The 18,120-nt window shown below is 41.7% G+C and overlaps 1 protein-coding gene and 1 non-coding gene across 2 annotated transcripts in view; one reads left to right on the forward strand and one right to left on the reverse strand.

The window, feature by feature from the left end:
• Pth2r (parathyroid hormone 2 receptor) overlaps positions 1 to 2,197 on the reverse strand; it is a 68,467-nt gene extending 66,270 nt beyond the window's left edge. Inside the window, exon 1 of the mRNA XM_028886723.2 lies at positions 1,801 to 2,197. Within this exon, the coding sequence (XP_028742556.1) occupies positions 1,801 to 1,875 (75 nt within the window). The 5' untranslated portion in view covers positions 1,876 to 2,197. The remainder of the gene's footprint in view (positions 1 to 1,800) is intronic.
• A 13,917-nt stretch (positions 2,198 to 16,114) lies between these two features.
• On the forward strand, positions 16,115 to 16,218 carry LOC114705073. Its single transcript, XR_003736348.1, has one exon. It is a non-coding gene; the product is annotated as a U6 spliceosomal RNA (small nuclear RNA).
• Positions 16,219 to 18,120: the final 1,902 nt, after the last annotated feature.

An 18,120-nucleotide genomic window follows, 5' to 3' on the forward strand; every position in this document is an offset into this window, starting at 1 on the left:
AGGGAGGGAGGAGAACTGTGATTGGACTGGGAAAAATTAATAATTAATTAATGAAAATGACAAAAGAGAAAATAGTCCTATATGATTCTTTTTGAGATGAAAAACTGAAGGTCAGAGGATGCATGAATATGTAAAGGTAACTTGTTCAAACCTACAGTTTTTCTTTAAAGATTAAAAATGTAGTATATAGTATGTCATCATACTGTAGATTTATGAATTCCTATGCAGAGAGAGAGAATAAGAATGAGAATGAGAGGGAAAGAGAGAGAAAAAAATCAGTGTTAAAAGATAATTCCCAACCAGGAGGAATTTCAGCACGCAAAGACATCTGGCAATACCTGCAAATATTTGCTACTGTCACAGTGAAGGTTAAGGAGCTGCCACTGACTTCTAGTGGACAGAGTAAAGAGCCCTGGCAGAGAATCCCACACTATAGGAGACAGCCCCAAAAGAAACGGGTATGTGGCCCAAAAAGGCAGCAGTGCTCAGGCTGAGGGTTCTGCTTGTTTTATTGAGAGCAAAAGGCGAATGAAATATTCTACCTGTGATTTCACAGGGACTCATTGAACTAAATAATGTCTCTCATTTCTTGAGAGAAGAAACCTAGAACTCTGAATAAAAGAAAGGGTCAGAGCAGATCTGCCCCTTATACAAGAAGACAGTGGTTTTACATTTTATCCAAATACCTTATTTGACAAAAATGTAAGAGGCACCTTGGAGATCACCAGAGTCCTATAACTCTAATGGGAATTTACCATCCAATCTAGAAGGGTTTTCCCACAGACACGTTATTATGGAAGCTTCTTTCAAACTTAAAAGAACATATTTTTAAGTGACCATTGAGTGACATACTACCCATTTGGTTTTCTTTAACAGAATAAGTCTCCATGAAATGTCCTGATCATGCAAGGTAAAGACTAGTATTTCTCAGGGCACGTATTTCCTAGGAAGTCTTCTGATTTTATATGGCTATGACTATGGCAGATTAGTTATTTTTAACTGTATCTTCTGAATAATTAAAATTTAAGTTGGTCATTTAAAAGTCAAAGACATCGTTTTAAGTATCTCAGGAACGTATTCATGGGTGCATTTAACTGTCGAAGGACAGACTTTTAAAAAAATGAATTTTTATTTGACGGTCAACGTGCGCCCTCTACCGAATCAGAGCGATATAACCTCGGGTCTGTTTTAATTCACTGGACCCAACCGTCAGAACCCCACTGCAAGTGTCTTTCTTTCTAGTTCATCCGAAGAAAAAATAAAACTGTGAACTTTACATGTTCTTTGACTTGAAAAATAAATGAGGCTGAAATTTTCCTGCACATTAAAGAGGCCCATTATGAAAGATCTCCCAGAAAACCCCTAAGAGACGCTGGCAATAGGAAAATTACAGCGACCACCGCTACTCAACCTAAGAACCTAGCGGTATTTGTATTCGGTTTAGCTCCTTTGCTTCTGTATCAGGGAGGGACAGTCACACTTTTACACTGTACCATCGATCCTGGAAGTTTTAAGCTCTCAAACACGATGGTGAGACATCACATTCATACATTACAACAGATAAAAACCGCTGGGGTGGTCAAGGCAAGTACCCCGGAGATTACGTGGAAGAACAAAGTTCTTCCCATTCCAGCTGTGCATTCCCGATCCCGAACGCCAGGATGCTGGTCGGACGCCCGGAGCCCAGGACCTCCCGCCTAAAGAGAATGCGGGCGTGTGCGAGGAGCGAGCTCGGTGCGATGCCCGAGAGAGGCTTGCATCCCAGGCTGGGGAAACGGGCGCCAGTGCCCCAGCTCTTACCTGAGCTCGGACCAGGAGACAGCTGCGGAGAATCAGCCATCCGCAGATGTAGGGCAACGCCTCCAGCCAGGCCATGTCCAGAACCGCCCAAGGCACAAGCAACCTCTGTGTCCTACTTGGCCAGTACCGGGCAAACTTGTGATGGGGAGCGAGGCACAGCTGGGCAGTTGGAGCGCGGGAGCCACCGGCCCGGATGCTCGGGTCTAGCCGCCTGCACCCCTGAGTCTGGGAACCCGGGTCCTGAGAGCCTCAGCTCCGGGTGGTCCCGCCTTCCACCGTGCACAACCACGGGAGGCGGCGGAGGATGCAGGCGCGCGTCCTTCGCCTGTCACTCAGTCCGCAACCCAGGAGCCCTGAGGCCACGCGATTCCCGAGGCGGGGCTGCAGCCACGCTCGACTCTCACTGTGTCTGCTTGCCTGCACTGGGTTCTGAGTCCCCACGCCATCTCTGGGCACGCCCTGAGTCCTAGGAGGAGTGGCCCAAAACTTTCCTCCTTCCCAAAGGAGTGCTGCCCATCCTGTAGGGTTGGTCTCTCTGCAGCTGTCCACTGCACAATCTACAACCCTCTGAAGTTCTCTGATGTATTTTTTCCTCACTACAGTGATATTCCCTAGAGAGGAAGGAACAGAAGCATATAAGCATGTGAGGGGTGTGTGTGTGTGTGTGTGTGTGTGTGTGTGTGTGTGTGTGTGTTCCACGCAAATTACTAATCAAAAATTAGAATTTTGATGATAAACAGTTTCAGTCCTGAGAAAGCTCGCAGTCCCCAAAGAAACGTTCCGGTCACTTCTGGCAGCGTTTTGCTGTGTGGCTTTTTGAGTTGTTGGGTTTTGTCTTTTAGTAATTCAAGAAGACACATTCTGGCCAGCATCAGGACAGACTGGTGCAGTAATATGCATATTTCTTCCCTCCAGACTGTCTGAAGCACTGTCGTGATTGCCCTCAAGCATGCAGGGTTGTGCAGATCGTCGAGGATTGTCTTCGGTCGTTTAAACGCAGCTCTTAGCAAGGTGTGCTCAAAATGGAGGCTTATTGAAAATACTCGAAAATCAATAGCTTCTTGCTGAACCCTGTCCCTTTTTCTCCCACTTGGTTTGATAGTAATTTTTATACAAGAAAAATTTAATTCTCACAGTTCCTGGCAGTCGGTGGTCAAAGCTCTGGCAGAGTGGATTATGACTACCAGTTCTTCTCATTATAACCTCACATGGCAAGGGCTGTGAGGGCATCTCTCTGGGATCCCTCATCAGGACACTCCTATTTATGAGAACTTCTCAGTGCCAGTACCAAAGCACCTCAGAAAGCCCCACTTCCTGGTGTTAGGCTGCAAGCTATGAATTCTGAAAGAACATAAATATTTTGTCCATTTGTGTTTTTATTGGGAAAGCTGAGTTTAAAATACAACCTCCTCTGAGGGAGATGTTCAGTAAATGTTGCAGTTGGACTTCCTTTGGACTGCCAGCTCTCAAATAACGACAAATGACACTTCTTACTAATTATGAAAGCTTGGCCTTAGCTTAGGCTTGGTCTCAACAAGCTCTTAAAACTTTAACCGATTTATATTAACCTACGTTCCGCCATGTGGCTCTTTACCTCTCCTCAGTATAGTATGTCCCACTTTCTCTGTGTCTGGCTGGCAAATGCCCTGCCTCTCAGATTCTTCCTCTGAGTTCCTCCCTCTCCCTGGAAGTCCCGCCTATCCTCTCCTGCCTAGGTATTGCCATTCAGCTCTTTATTAAACAAAGCAGGAGGTGCCTTAGCAGAGACGTATCTCCACGGTGTACAAAAAGATTATCCCACAACAGAGTGTTTTTATTATGGTTAGTATTGATGATGATGATGATGATGATGATGATGATGATGATAACAATGCTGGTGATGATTTGTGACACCTCATCAAGCAAAGGGCTATGGTGAACAGAATATTGTCTATATTTAGAATACTCTGTCTTCATATGACTTGTACAACTTTATTCTCACCCTAACTTTTAATATTTTGACCAGTGCCAAAAGTCTCTCCCTTTTGATGTTTCTAAATCTGTCAAAGTTCTGTGTTACAATGCTATGGATCAGATCAGGGCCTCCACATGCAAGGTAAGACTCTACCACTGAGCCAACTCACCATTTCATAGTTTCTCCTCTTGATTTTAGGCCAAGATATTTCATACTTGGTTTTTGCATAAAATGAAAAACTTACACCCTTTTCATCAAACATCATTTCTCATTCTTTTGTAGTATTCATTAAATTTTTTAATTAGCATGTTTAAAGTATCGATTTTATGGCAATTTGATAGTTTCTCTAAGTACCTAGTGTCCATGTAAGATCTCTACAGCCCCACATTGGACACCAAAAAATTGTCAACATAAAAGGTAACACTTCTGAAATAACAAAATAATTTCTCATTAACCAAAATACAAGTGACACACAACACTGCCATTAAACTCAAGGAACTAAAAATATGGTTCCCCAAAGGATATGATCCTCTGTGAGAAACTTCATAGGTCATAAAGTAAGTATGTCTCTAAATAATCAGACTACAAAAGGGCAGGAAGTCCTCCAGAAGATTCAGATAGTATCTTCAGTAAAGTAGGGAGATTCCCTGTAAGATTAAGGTGCCAACTTCTTTCAAGCTCTAGGAGCAATGGGAGCCAGAGGTCCATCAAGCCTACAATGTATTTAAGATTTTTATCTTGTAGACATAACAACTGCTAGTGCAGATACATAGGCCAATACGCACAACTTTGGCTTCTTGATCTACAACATTTCCTCTCTTCATAAGTCAGGATGTCCCAAACAGCAAATTTCAAATAATCTGGAGGATCTTAGGTATAAAAAGAGCCAAATTAGCCCATCAATATAGTGTTATTTATTAAAGAATCTATCTTTTGTATATGTGTGTGCATGCACATTCATGTATGTGGGGATGACTCTGTGGTATGTGTATGTTTGTGTGTGTGTGTGTGTGTGTGTGTGTGTGTGTGTGTGTGTGATTTTTCTTGTTCTATTTGTTTGAAACAAAGTCTTTTATTGACCTGGAATTCATAAAATAGGCCAAGATGACTGGCCAACCAGCCCTAAGGTCTCCCAAGCACTGGGATTGTAAGTATGTACTATCTCTCCCAGACCTTCTTTTTTTCAGCCCCATCACAGTTTCCTCTCCCTCCTCTCCTCCCAGCCCCTTCTCCCAACCCAGTTCTATCCCCGATCTACTCTTCCCCCTTTCTCCTCAGAAAGGGCAGGACTCTCACAGATATCAGACAGCCATGGTGTATCAAACTGCAGTGAGACTGAGTACTTCCTCTCCTATCAAGGCTGGATGATGCAACCCAGTAGGAGGGAAGGGTCCAAAGAGCAGGCAACAGAGTCAGAGACAGCCCCTGCTCCCACTGTTAAGAGTCCTACAAGAAAACCAAGCTACAAAATTGTAACATGTAATATATGCAGAGTGCCTAGGTCAGTCCCATGCAAGCTCCCTAGTTGGCGGTTCAGTCTCTGGCGGTTCAGGGTAGTTTATTTTGTGGGTTTTCTTGCGGTGTCCTTAACCTCTCTGGCTCCCACAATCCTTGCTCCCTCTTCATCAGGATCCCTCAATCTCTGCCTAATGTTTGGCTGTGAATCTCTCCTTCTTTTGCTGAGTGAAGCTTCTCTGATGACAACTGGGCCAGGCCACAGTCTATGAGTATAGCAGAATTATCACCTCATTGACTTTTTTTTCTCTTTTTGCCAGTCATGTTTGATTCTATCCTAGTTCTCTGGATTCTCCAGTCTCAGAAGGGCTAAGATCAAGACACAAGTGACAGTTCACGATGGCACGGATGAGGAGCAAGGAGAACGCTCTTCCGTTGCTGATGGGAGTGCAAACTTGTACAGCCACTTTGGAAATCAATATGGTGGTTTCTCAGAAAACTGGAATTGACCTACCTCAAGACCCAGATATACCAGTCTTGGGCATATACCACACTTGCTCAACTATGTTCACAGCAGCTTTATTCATAATAAGCAGAAACTATAAACAACCAAGATAGCCATCAACCAAAGAATGGATAAAGAAAATGTGGTACATTTACACAATGGAGTATTACTCAGCTGTTAAAAAACAATGACATCAGCCAGGTGGTGATGGTGGTGGTGGTCCTTTAATCCCAGCATTTGGGAGGGAGAGGCAGGTGGATCTCTGTGAGTTCAAGGGCAGCCTAGTCTATAAAACTAGTTACAGGATAGCCAGAGCTGTTTCAGAGAAAAACCCTGTCTCAAAAAAAAAGAAGAAGACAGCATGAAATTTGCCAGCAAAGGGATGGAACTAGAAAAGATCATCCTGAGTGAGGTAGCCCAGACCCAGGAAGACAAACATGGTATGTACTCACTTATAAGTGGATATTAGCTGTAAAGTAAAGGATAACCATGCTACAATCCACAGACCCAAAGAAGGTAAGTAGCAAGGAGAGCTCAAAGAGGGGACACATGGATCTCATTGTGAAAGGGAAATAAAATAAACATCACAGGTGGATGGGGGATGGGAGGAGGTGAGGTTCAGGATGCGGGATGGGCATGGAGACAGGAGGGATCAGGTGCCAGATGTATGAGGGAGAGAGTACTGAGAGAGACAGCTGGAATCAGGGGCCGTCACTGGGATGAGCTAGAAACCTAGTGCAATGGAAACTCTCAGGAATTTATGAAGGTGATCCTAGCTAAGACTCCTGGTGTCTTAGTTTGGGTTTTTATTGCTGTGAAGAGACACCATGACCATGGCTACTCTTATAAGGAAAACATTTAATTGGGGTGGCTCTCTTATAATTCAGAGGTTCAGTCCATTATCATCATGGTGGGGAGCATGGTGGCATGCAGACTGATGTGGTGCTGGGGCTGAGTGTGCTACATCTTGACTCAGAGGCAACTGTCACACTGAGGGAAGCTTGAGCAAAAGAGACCCCTAAGCCCGCCCCCACAGTGACACACTTCCTCCAATAAGGCCACACCTCCTAATAGTGACACTCCCTTTGGAGGCCATTTTCTTTCAAACTACCACACCTAGCAATGGGGGGTATGGAGCCTGAACCAGCCATCTTCTCTAACCAGGCCAGTCTTCCACTGGATGGATGAGGACACCAACCTAGACACATAACCTTTGACCTACAAATTGTCCTGCCTACAAGATGTGCTGGGGTAAAGGTGGTGCAGGAATCATGGGAGTGGCCAACCAATGACTGGTCCAGCTTGAGACCCAAGCCGTAAGAGGTAGTCCATCCCTGACTCTCCCAGACCTTTTGACTTGGGCTCTGGAAACCAAACTCCAGCCATCATGTTTAACAAGACAAACACTTTGCCAGCTGAACTGTCTTCTCAACCCAAGAATCTGACTTTTTTTAATGGGGAAGATAGTTGAAAGGGAGATGAAAAGCAAACTGTGAGAATGCCTCTGAAACCACAACTGCAGCTCCCTCTGAGGGTTAAGAAACAAAGTGGGATTTACAGCTAAGTGAACAGAGCCTCTTGCCATTTATCCTGAGAGGGATCTCATTCATCAACCCCAGATGTCAAGGACCTCCAGCAAATAACTGGCCTGTTCCCTCTGCTGTAATATCTGAGACTCAGTCCTGGAAGTTTTTCTGCCTGAAGCTCTGGAAGAAGACATCAACAAAGAACAAGGAGAATCATGGGCATTTAAAGTGGGGAATTGGCCAGGGTATATCCGTAAGAAAAGGGAGGCTCTGCAAGGGAAGGACCTCAGTCCAGAATCCACGCTGATGTGCATAGCTCACAGATAAGTGGCTTACTCTCTATTCAATCTGGAAAGGTTGCTGTCAAAAATGATTGCTTACCTCACAGTGCTTATATGAGAACTGGGGTATGCCAAGAAAACTTCTCTCAACTCTGAAGAATTACATAAATGACAGCATGTTGGTGTCTGTGAGTACCTTCACATTGGCTATCAAATTCAATTTATAATTAGCGGTTTGCAAAGCCTATTATAAAATATTCAGTAATTAATTTGTAGCTGTAGAAAACATAATGAAAAGGAAGCCACAGCGAATCTTAATTTTTTTTCCTCTACTGGGGATTAAAGGGAATAACTAATAAATGCAGGGCCCACCTCAGTCAAGATAAAACCTGAAGAAAATTAAAACATTAGACAATTGCACAATTTGGCACCCTCCCCTTCAATCCATAGTTGCCCTAACTTGTTATATAACAAAAGGTTTGCCTTTTTTTCTTGAATAATTAAGTGAGAAGTTTCTTGTTGGTAGCTAACAAACCACCCAGACACTCAAGCTTGCTGTCCTCAGACATTCTTCTTCCACCTGCTGTTTCCCCTCCATTCTCCACATGCAGTTTTCAAATATGTCCTCCAAACCTTTTGACAGGCACTTTCCATTGAGAGCTGGGGTCTTAGTCTCCTCTCTATCTGAAGTCTTTCTTTTTTTTTTTTTTTTTTTTTTTTTTTTTTTTCGAGACAGGGTTTCTCTGTGTAGCTTTGGAACCTTTCCTGGAACTCACTGTAGACCAGGCTGGCCTCGAACTCACAGAGATCTGCTTGGTTCTGCCTCCCGAGTGCTGGGATTAAAGGTGCGTGCCACCACCGCCTGGCTCTCTATAAGTCTTTGATTGTTCAGACTATAAAATGCAGTAGAACTTATCCCAGCCTTACAAAACCATCAACTTCTAACTTTAACCTCCAGGATCCACTTTCATGATGGAAATTTCACAACCATGCCGCAAGGAAATGGAAAATATCTACAGAAAAACTGAATAGTGTGACACTCTCACACCTCCATCCTGATATTCCACACATCACTAGCATCAATTCATTAAGAAATTCAGAAAAGCCTGGTTAGGATTGGCTCTTCTATGGACTAGAGAGATGGATCAGTAGCTAAGAGCACTGACTGCTCTTCTCTAAGACTAACTCCATTCTAAGAGATGTAGAACCCTTTTCTAGCCTCTGAGGGCATCAGGCACAAATGTGGTGCACAGACATACACGAAGGCAAAATACACATTCATATGAAATGTCTCAAAATGACAAGAAATTGATCTAGTTCAAACTGAGCAGCCTTGGCCAGTGCCAGGCGAAGCATCAGCCCTGCCCTAGTCACAGACGTCTGAACCAATGGCTGTGCTTTCTACCATGCAGTTTGGAAGCTGTGTGCTACACTGCGGTGATGACTAGATGCCACCCAAGTGTCAAACTCTTGTCTTCGTGGTGTGAAGAGCTCGTGTATCTACCAACACAGACGATGAGAACAATGTGTTGTTACTAATCCTTTCCGCACCTGCAGCCATGAGTGAATCCTGTCTGGTATTGACTTGGCAGAAAACTCTTTTCCCTGTTTCGACTCCTCTTTTTCTTTCCAAACCAGATGACTTTCTCAAAGGTGGCCCATTCTTGGTCAAGAATTCCTGAGTGTCATAGATCCATCCCTACACATACACCATGAATCTTAAAATATCAGTGCTTGAAAAAGAATCCCTCAACTTCCAAGATTCCAATCATTCCTGCCTATTTCTGACCATATCTTTGCCATAAAAATGGTTTTAATGATAAGAATCACCCCTCCCCCAAAAAATGAAGTTGGCATGCAAAATATGTTTGGATGAGCCATCATCAGAGATTAAATGGCCAATCAAAATAATATCTCACACTTTCTAGTTTTCTTATTTTACAAATTCCTTGTATAAGCATAAATTTTGTAAAACATATCAACTAAATAACTTGATTCCCAAACAACGCTAAAATATAGGTTAAACTAAGGTTCCCAATTTAGTGGTGGTACCCATTTAAAGAGAAAAACTTCAGCACAGAAAGCTGAGTGACTTGTAGACAGAACACAACAGTAAGCAGAGACCTCAGTCCTGACTACTATTTTGACTTCCTATCCTCGGTTTTGTCAGGAATTTCACAGAGATAATAAGAGCTTCCTCTTTCAGTTTTTCATTTCCCTCACAGAGAAAACTTTCCAGTCAAATCACCCCTTAGAAAGAGATTCTTGTTCTACTAAAGGTAGTCACATTTCAGGTAGTATGCTACATCTTTATTTTGAGATTTTTGGACTAAATAACACTGAGCCAAGACATTAAACCTAGTTTACAAAAGTAACAGTCCTTTAATGTAAAGACAGATTAAGAAAGAACACTGAACAATCTACTTGTTTATTACACTCTAAGAGAATGTTCCGGAAGCCTTGAAAAAATAATTTGATTACTGTTTTTAAGAAGTCAAACAATTTATAGGTACTTTGTAGACACAAAAAAATCACTGTAAGAAGTAAATAGGGATAAACAAAGAAACACATTGGTTTTAATATCAAGAAAGAATTATCAATATGAACAAAATAATGTACCTTAAAAACACAGCTATGAGGTAGAAAGTGAGGCAGACTAGTTTGGAGGTCCTGTAGTGGGTTGAATAAGAATGTTCCCATAGCGGGTGGGTTAGGACTTCTGTTGGTCTTTTCTGTGTCAAACACACAGATTGCAAGCCCAGGGCCACTTTGAGATCTTTGGCAGCAGTTAACTCTGCAACTCACACGTGATTGAGCCTGTATGATAATGAGTATTCAGAGATGGGTAATTCCTGAGGTGTGCTCACCAACCTAAGACAGAGTGCCTGTGTGACCTGGGCAGGCGTCTCCATGATGGGTAAGATGACCTGCTGATGTCCCACGCAACCTAAGTCAGAAGCTCATTTTTTTAGTAAAAGGGGGGACCTGTAGGCTCCTGGCCACCGTTTTGGGTAACTGTTGTCTTGCTTGCTGACCTTGACCTTGATATCCTCCCTAAACTAATTCCCTGCTGGGTTCCACCCTCCTGAATGCTTAAGGGAAGTTACTTGTCTGTGTATCCTGTAAGACCTCCCTCCTTCAACAAACAGCATTTGGTATTAAAAAAAAAAAAAAAAAAAAAAAAAAAAAAAAAAAAAAAAGCCAAGTTACAACACAGTAACTAGACTTCATGGGAGAATCCATGCCAGCCAGACCTCCTTCAAGAATATAGAAAGCATTCAACATTGTGTAAAACCCTGTAACAATGCAGGATTTTTTTCTTTTGTTCTTTCTCTGTTGTAGAATATTATTTTAAGGTATGTTACTTTTGTTTATGTTGCATTTGTTTAACTCTGTGAAGCTGTGATACTGTGTCTGTCTAAAACACCTAATGGTCTAATAAAGAACTGAATGGCCAATAAAATTTTTTTTAAAAAAATTACATAGAGGTTTATATTAAATACAAAAAAAAAGAATGTCCCCATAGGCTCATAGATTTGACAGCTTGGTCACCAGTGTGTGACACTGTTTGAAAGGATTAGGGGGTATGGCCTTGTCTGAGGAAGTCTGTCACTGAGGGTGGGCTTTGAGGTTTTAAGAGCCCATGCCAAGCCAGATGTGTTTCTCTCTGTATCTGTGGATCAGGATAGCTCTCAGTTACCAATCCAATGGCATGAGTGTTCTAATGGACTAAGCCTCTGAAACTGTAAGCGAGCCCCCAATTAAATGTTTTCTTTTATAAGAGTTGCCTTGGCCGGCAGTGGTGGCGCACGCCTTTAATCCCAGCACTCAGGAGGCAGAGACAGGCAAATCTTTCTGAGTTTAAGGCCAGCCTGGGCTACAGAGTGAGTTCCAGGACAGGCAGGGCTACACAGAGAAACCCTGTCTCGAAAAACCAAAAAAAAAAAAAAAAGAGTTGCTGTGGTCATGGTGTCTCTTCACAGCAGTAGAACAATGACTGAGACAGCTTCCAAGAGACAATGGGAAAGATTTGAAAAGCTTCTCAGGTGTTGTGCTAAGGGAGAGTATTTCCTAAAGAGCATAAGTTCAGCATTGAGCCTAGTGTGCTGTACATAGTGTAAAAACAGGAAGACAGGATCCATGTTGGTAAGAACAGGAAGGTGAGAAGCAGAAGGAACTGGAAGCCCCTCATTGCCTAGCTAAAGAAATTCCCCCTTTGCTCTTGGAGAACAGATCCCTGTGGAGAGGAAGCAAGGATCTGAAAGAAGGAATTGTAATCATAAGCACAACACACCAGGCTCTATGCTGGACACCAACAAAGAGAATGTGTCTACCCTGCCCCCAATGTGATTGCAAGAGGGGCCCTTGGAAACAGTGGATAGCCTCTTATTCCTGTGTAGGTGAGAGAGGATTTCCAAAGGAAATGATAGAACTGAATGTAGAAAGTGGTTGTGGGTAGAGAAATGGATGCTGAAGAGGCCTTCAAGGTGAAGAGAAGAACATTTGCAAATGGAGGGGAACTTAGGGGCTTGTGATGGGTCATAAGATACCAGTTTGTACAGAAGAGAAAATGTAAAAATGGCGGGAGAGAGACCTTGGTGGGTTGGAGCTGAGGAGCCCCACAGCAGGTGAGAAAGAGACACACCAGGCAGACAAGGTGAGCGGCGATCATGGCAAGTGGAAGCCACAGAAAAGACATCATGCAGGCAGAACTCACGTGAAAAGTTTTATTATTAAAGTGGGAAAGGAGAAGGGAAGGGAGGGAAGGAGAAGGGGAGAGGGAGAAAGTGGAGGTGTGCACCTCATGGGAATAGAGAGGGGAGGAGGGGTTTTTCTCTTAAAGGGGACTTTACGTAGGATGACATTGTCAAGATGCTGGGTCGGCCAGGGGAGGGTCTGAATGCTAACATTCCTCCATTTTCAATTATTGTAAAAAGTGAGTTATGGATAGCAAGTGGGCGGGGGATGAGGGCACCAATATCTCGAGACTGCTTCCTGCTGATTCAGGACAAAGTGAGAAGTGGGAGATGGGAGTAAGGGTCATGCACAATGGGAGGTGTGAGTGAAGAAGCATCCAGTTAGCTGTCATCATGGGGACCTCAGGCATCTGTTCCTTGAGGGAACTGAGAAGGCAGGTTGCTAGGAGAAAAAATGGATTATTAACACTGGCCCTATGAACAGGGCTAGCCGTAGGAAGAGTGACATGGCTGCAAGAAAGAATGGAATGGAGAAGTGCCCTGGCTGTACAGAAGAGGCAAGAGTGAATGAGCCAGACGAAAGAGCAGATATGCCCTTGAATCTAGAGTGGTGGTACCAGCACTGATGAATGATGTGTTCTCCAGGAGTATCTGAGCCATCACATCTGCTGTTTCTCTGGAGATGGGAAATGCCTCTACCCATCCTGTAAGAGTGTCAAAAAGTTAGGAGATAACAGAGTTTTTATGAGTGGGCATGTGAGTGAAGTTATCCTGCTAGTATTCACCCAGTTGGTGTCCTCAGTTGGTGCAGTGGCTGACGGTGCATCTGGAGGGCCCCTGAGGGTTTGGCCTTGGCACAAGTCTGGCAGGAGGGATGGATTTGTACAATAACCTACAAATGTTTATAAAAACGACTGGAATAGATTTACATCGTGGTGTCATGGCAAAAGCTATGGCTTTGGGTTAAGAGGTATGAACATTTTCTAGGGCCTGTTTCAGTCTAATGAAACACATCTTTAAACCTATAACCAGAGGAAATTTACTGAATGGAAGTGGTTGAGTGAGTGAAGGAGGAGGGAGGCATCCATACCCTCTCTAATGCTAACCTGTCTCTAAAAACTGGGACCAGTAAAGTCCACAGAAATTTAAAGACTCCCAAGACTGTCTGTAGTCAGTGCTCTATCAGTTTTTCAAAACTGCATTTATCAATGTTAAAATTTTGAACCTCCAAAGTTACATCTGAAACCAGTTTTATCCTGTACCATGGAGTCTGTAAATGACGCATACCTGTCTGTACTTTTAACAGGAAACTTACTAATGAGCTGCCAAGGTGCTTTGTAGCCTTGAGCTGAGAGAAAGCTGTAAAATTGGCAAATCCTGGTCATCAAACACCATCAGATCTGAGAAGGATGAGTAAGTGAACAGAACTGAGACAGCTTTCCAGCTATGTAGGCAATCCCAGGGTTCTCTTAAATGGGAAGGAGGGGGTCCCATCCACCTCTGTGACAGGAATTGTTGAGGGAACTGTGGGACCTGAGGAAGAGGTTAAAACTGTGTGGGTAGCTCCCAAGTCCAGTACAAGGTCAATGGACTTACCGGCTACCTGCAGCACCACCCCAGGCTCAGAGAGGGAATGGGTGTCACCAAGTCTAGGCACCATCAGTCCTCCGACAGGCTTAAAAGTTGAGAGGCTGGGAGAGTCAGATGCCAGTGTTGGTGAGGCTGGACCTCCATGGCACGGCACAGAGGACGAGCCTGCATGGGGGCACTCTGATCTCCAGTGTTCAGGCTGTCAGCAGACAGGGCATGGCCTTGTGGGCAGCTGAGGGTCAGGGCAATACCGTGACCAGTGGCCTCCCAAGTAGCAGGCCAGCAGCAGGTCTAAATGCTAACAGAAAAGGCAGATGTAAGCTCTGAGTGTAAAAATGATAGGTAGGAAAAGACAAGAAAGGACAGAATTGAGAGACTGTGGAAGAAAATACAGAGTTGGTCTGGCTGGCTTTGGAAGGTAAAGGGGATGACAGAATTTAAAAAACAAGACAACAGTACTTTAAAAACTCTTTGTTAGTCTTGGATACTATCTTAACTAGCTTTCTGTTGCTCTTGATGAAACACCATGACCAAAAGAAGCTCTTGGGGAGGAAAGGGTTGATTTCCCTTACACTTCCACACCCTACTCTGTCACTAAAAGAACTCAGAGCAGGAACTGAAGCACCCATATTGATTAAAATACTAAGGCAACTCCATGTAGTTAAAAGGGAGGTTTATTTTGTGGGGTAAATTACAAGTGAAGGGATAGGTAACAGGGTCTGGGAAAGGTGTAGCACAGTCTGGCAGTGTTCTCTGGAGAACTCTGCTCCGTCTACCTCTAGCATCCAGGGTCCAGGAACCAAGAGAGCTGGTGCATCCAGATCCCAGGTTTTCAGGGGTCCTCTCTCGGCTCCTCCTTGTAGGTGTGACAGTTACTGAAGCCTCAATGGGGGGTAGTATTTACAGATCAAAGCTGGAATGGCTACTCACTACATTCCCCCCACTTTTGTCTAAATAAGAAGGTTCTAACCTAATACAAGACTATATACAATAGGAATGATTATCAAATATTATCCAGGAGTAATAAAGGATAATGACCTAGGTAAGATGGAACTACAACCAATGTGAGCAATATCAAGCAAGAGAAACATACTAAAATCCAGAGAAGTCTGGAACATAAGTAAATGGCATGTTACAAAGATCATTCCAAAAGGTGTCCTATCCTAAAGAACCTGAATCTAATACTTAATATGTTCTAACTAAGACTATATATATAGTCTATATATAGTATAGACTATACTTATACTTAATATGTTCTAACTAAGACTATATATATAGTCTATATATAGTATAGACTATACTTATACTTAATATGTTCTAACTAAGACTATATATATAGTATATATATAGACTATATATATAGTATATGTAGTGTATATAATATATATATATTATTAGTAGTAGTATATATATATACTAAGTTGTAACTGTAACTGCTAGTCTTTAATCCCATCAAAGACCTGAGAAGGAATATAATGGTACCTGAGAAATGGAAGATGGATGCAAGCAACTTTTGGGAATTTTGCAAGAGTAGACAGAGACAGCTGGCAGTCTGGACAGTCACCTAAAGTTTCTCAGCATTGTTGGCACATTCAAATTGGCTACAGGCCTAGAGTATCTGACAGACCATTTTCAGAAACAAGAATTCTGGAAGACCATCTTACCCTGTGTTGGCAGAGTTCAGAAGTCACTTTTTTGTGTGTCCTGCTTGTCCAGAAGGACAGGACTCATATTATCAGCAGTTGAGGCAAGGGCAGTTCTTTGCCCAATAGGCCATTTTGTGCCAAGAAGACAAACTTCCAAATGGAAATGTCTTAGAAGCCCAATGTTCTCTCAGAATCAAATTGGTGCTGCCAGGAGCAATTTTGTCTCACATCAACAGAATTCAAAGTTATTCAAATGTCATATTTTCTAGGTCCATGAAGTGTTTGAAGATTACCTGTCCATCCAACCTATGTATCTGTAAATCTGAATAACCTAACTAACATAACTATAGAGATGACAAGCATAGGTGACTATAAATCTTTAAGTCTTATCTACCTAAATAACTTAAGGACTAAGTCTTCATGTAAACAAGGTAAACAGTCTATAAGCAAATGTATTGTAAAGAATGATGACTTCAAAATTGTGACAATACACAAGATATTTATAACAGAGGTGGGAATGTATAATGCAATATGATAATCTTAAATATATATCAACATACAGAATGTCCTAAACAGAAGTAGAACATACATACAGTATGACAGATATAAATTTACATTTGTATCAATATACAAATATTTCAAATAAGAGTAGAAATATATGTGCTCGCTTCGGCAGCACATATACTAAAATTGGAACGATACAGAGATTAGCATGGCCCCTGTGCAAGGATGACACGCAAATTTGTGAAGCGTTCCATATTTTTCAGAAAAAAAAATAAAATAAAGAGTAGAAATATATGTACATAATAATACATATAGTTCTGTATTTGTATCAATATACAAATTATCTTAAACAGGAATATAAAAATAGTTTACATTTGTATCAACATATAAGAATCCATAATTGCAAATTACAGTGCAAATTATCTTAAACAGGAATATAAAAATAGTTTACATTTGTATCAACATATAAGAATCCATAACTGCAAATTACAGTGCAAATTATCTAAGGCTGCTATTTTACTAAATTTGTTTACTAGTATATACAATAATCTACCATAATATCTTATACCTATCCATTCCATTTCTTCTTTTCCCTTTTTTTGTTTTGTTTGTTTGTTTGTTTGTTTGTTTTTTGAGACACTTTTTCTTTTCTTTTTTTTTTTTTTTTTTTTTGGTTTTTCGAGACAGGGTTTCTCTGTGTAGCTTTGCGCCTTTCCTGGAACTCACTTGGTAGCCCAGGCTGGCCTCAAACTCACAGAGATCCGCCTGGCTCTGCCTCCTGAATGCTGGGATTAAAGGCGTGCGCCACCACTGCCCGGCCCACTTTTTCTTTTCATAAGGAGAATACTGAGTCTAATATTTTCTTCCATCCCCAACCCTATAACCATCATCCATAACCATGAGAAATATGAAACCTTAGGGAGAAAGGGCGTCACAACGAGTTGGGCCCTCTCACACCAATTGTCAATCAAGAAGATACCCTGCAGTCTTGCCCAATGGCCAATCTGGTGAGATTGGCATTTTATCAATTAAGGTACCCTCTTCCCAAATGACACTAGCTTGTTTCAAATTGACATAAAACTAGCCAGCACAGATACCAAAAGAATAGTAGTAATCTCAGCAATATTGAAATAGACCACAGGAAAAGGTGTGTTTTTTATGGGGCACAAGCTCTTCTCAACTCCTTTCAAACAAACATACTTGTAGCAAGTTGGAGAGGATTTGGAGGCAAAAGAGATTGCAAAATTTGAACACAAGAGCTAAAATAGATGCTAAATACAGATTCTGGAATTGATCATGAGACCTTGAAGAAACTCAGTGAATGTAAGAATATGGGTTACTTCCCCCACAGAATATATACACATACATATAATATATCATACTGCAGCATGTGCCAGGGTATACTCCCTAAGTGTTTGTTTGGAGTTCAGTGAAGTAATGAGTATAATGTTTGTGAACAACCAGGTCTCTTGACAGTATTGAATCTAGTTGGTTTCTACCCCCAAACTATGAGGTTAACAATTAATTGTCAAATATGTTCTCTGTTGAGAACTGCTATAAAAATTGCTTTCATTTTCTTCACAAATAAAAACTTTTGTTTGTAAAGTTTAAAAAAAGTACAAATTCAGCTGAATAAATAGTTGCCTATATACCAAATCTTTTAATAAAATTATCTTGATCAATTGACAATAATGTACATAAATCATATCTCCAATAAAATATAAATATGCTTTAGAAATAAAAGAAACAATGCCTAGAAATGATACATTGAATTCTTACTGAACTAACTGCAAAATATTTAGTTTAAAATAGTGACTTTTCAGCCATGGATTGGAGCAGTCCCGGGAGGCTGAAGAAGGGATGAAGTGAGTTCCAGATTAACCTGAATTATACAGGGACTTCCAGGCCAGTGTAAGCTATATAGCAAGACCCTGTTTCAAAAAAAATCAAAATAAATAAATAAATTTTTGATTTTTTTCTCCATTTCTAAAGTAAGTTCCTTTAAAATTAAGCAATAGAAGCTGCTTTAAGATTCATAGGCAATATAAAAAATACCAAAATAACCACAAATATAATTTATTTTAACCCATCCCTAGTGATCTGAGTAATAGATTTTTTTGCTAGACATCTACATAAGTGTCCTAAAGAGCAATGCAAATAGT

The sequence above is a fragment of the Peromyscus leucopus genome, chromosome 13 (genome assembly GCF_004664715.2).
Source record: "Peromyscus leucopus breed LL Stock chromosome 13, UCI_PerLeu_2.1, whole genome shotgun sequence".
Classification (NCBI taxonomy): Eukaryota; Metazoa; Chordata; class Mammalia; order Rodentia; family Cricetidae; genus Peromyscus; species Peromyscus leucopus.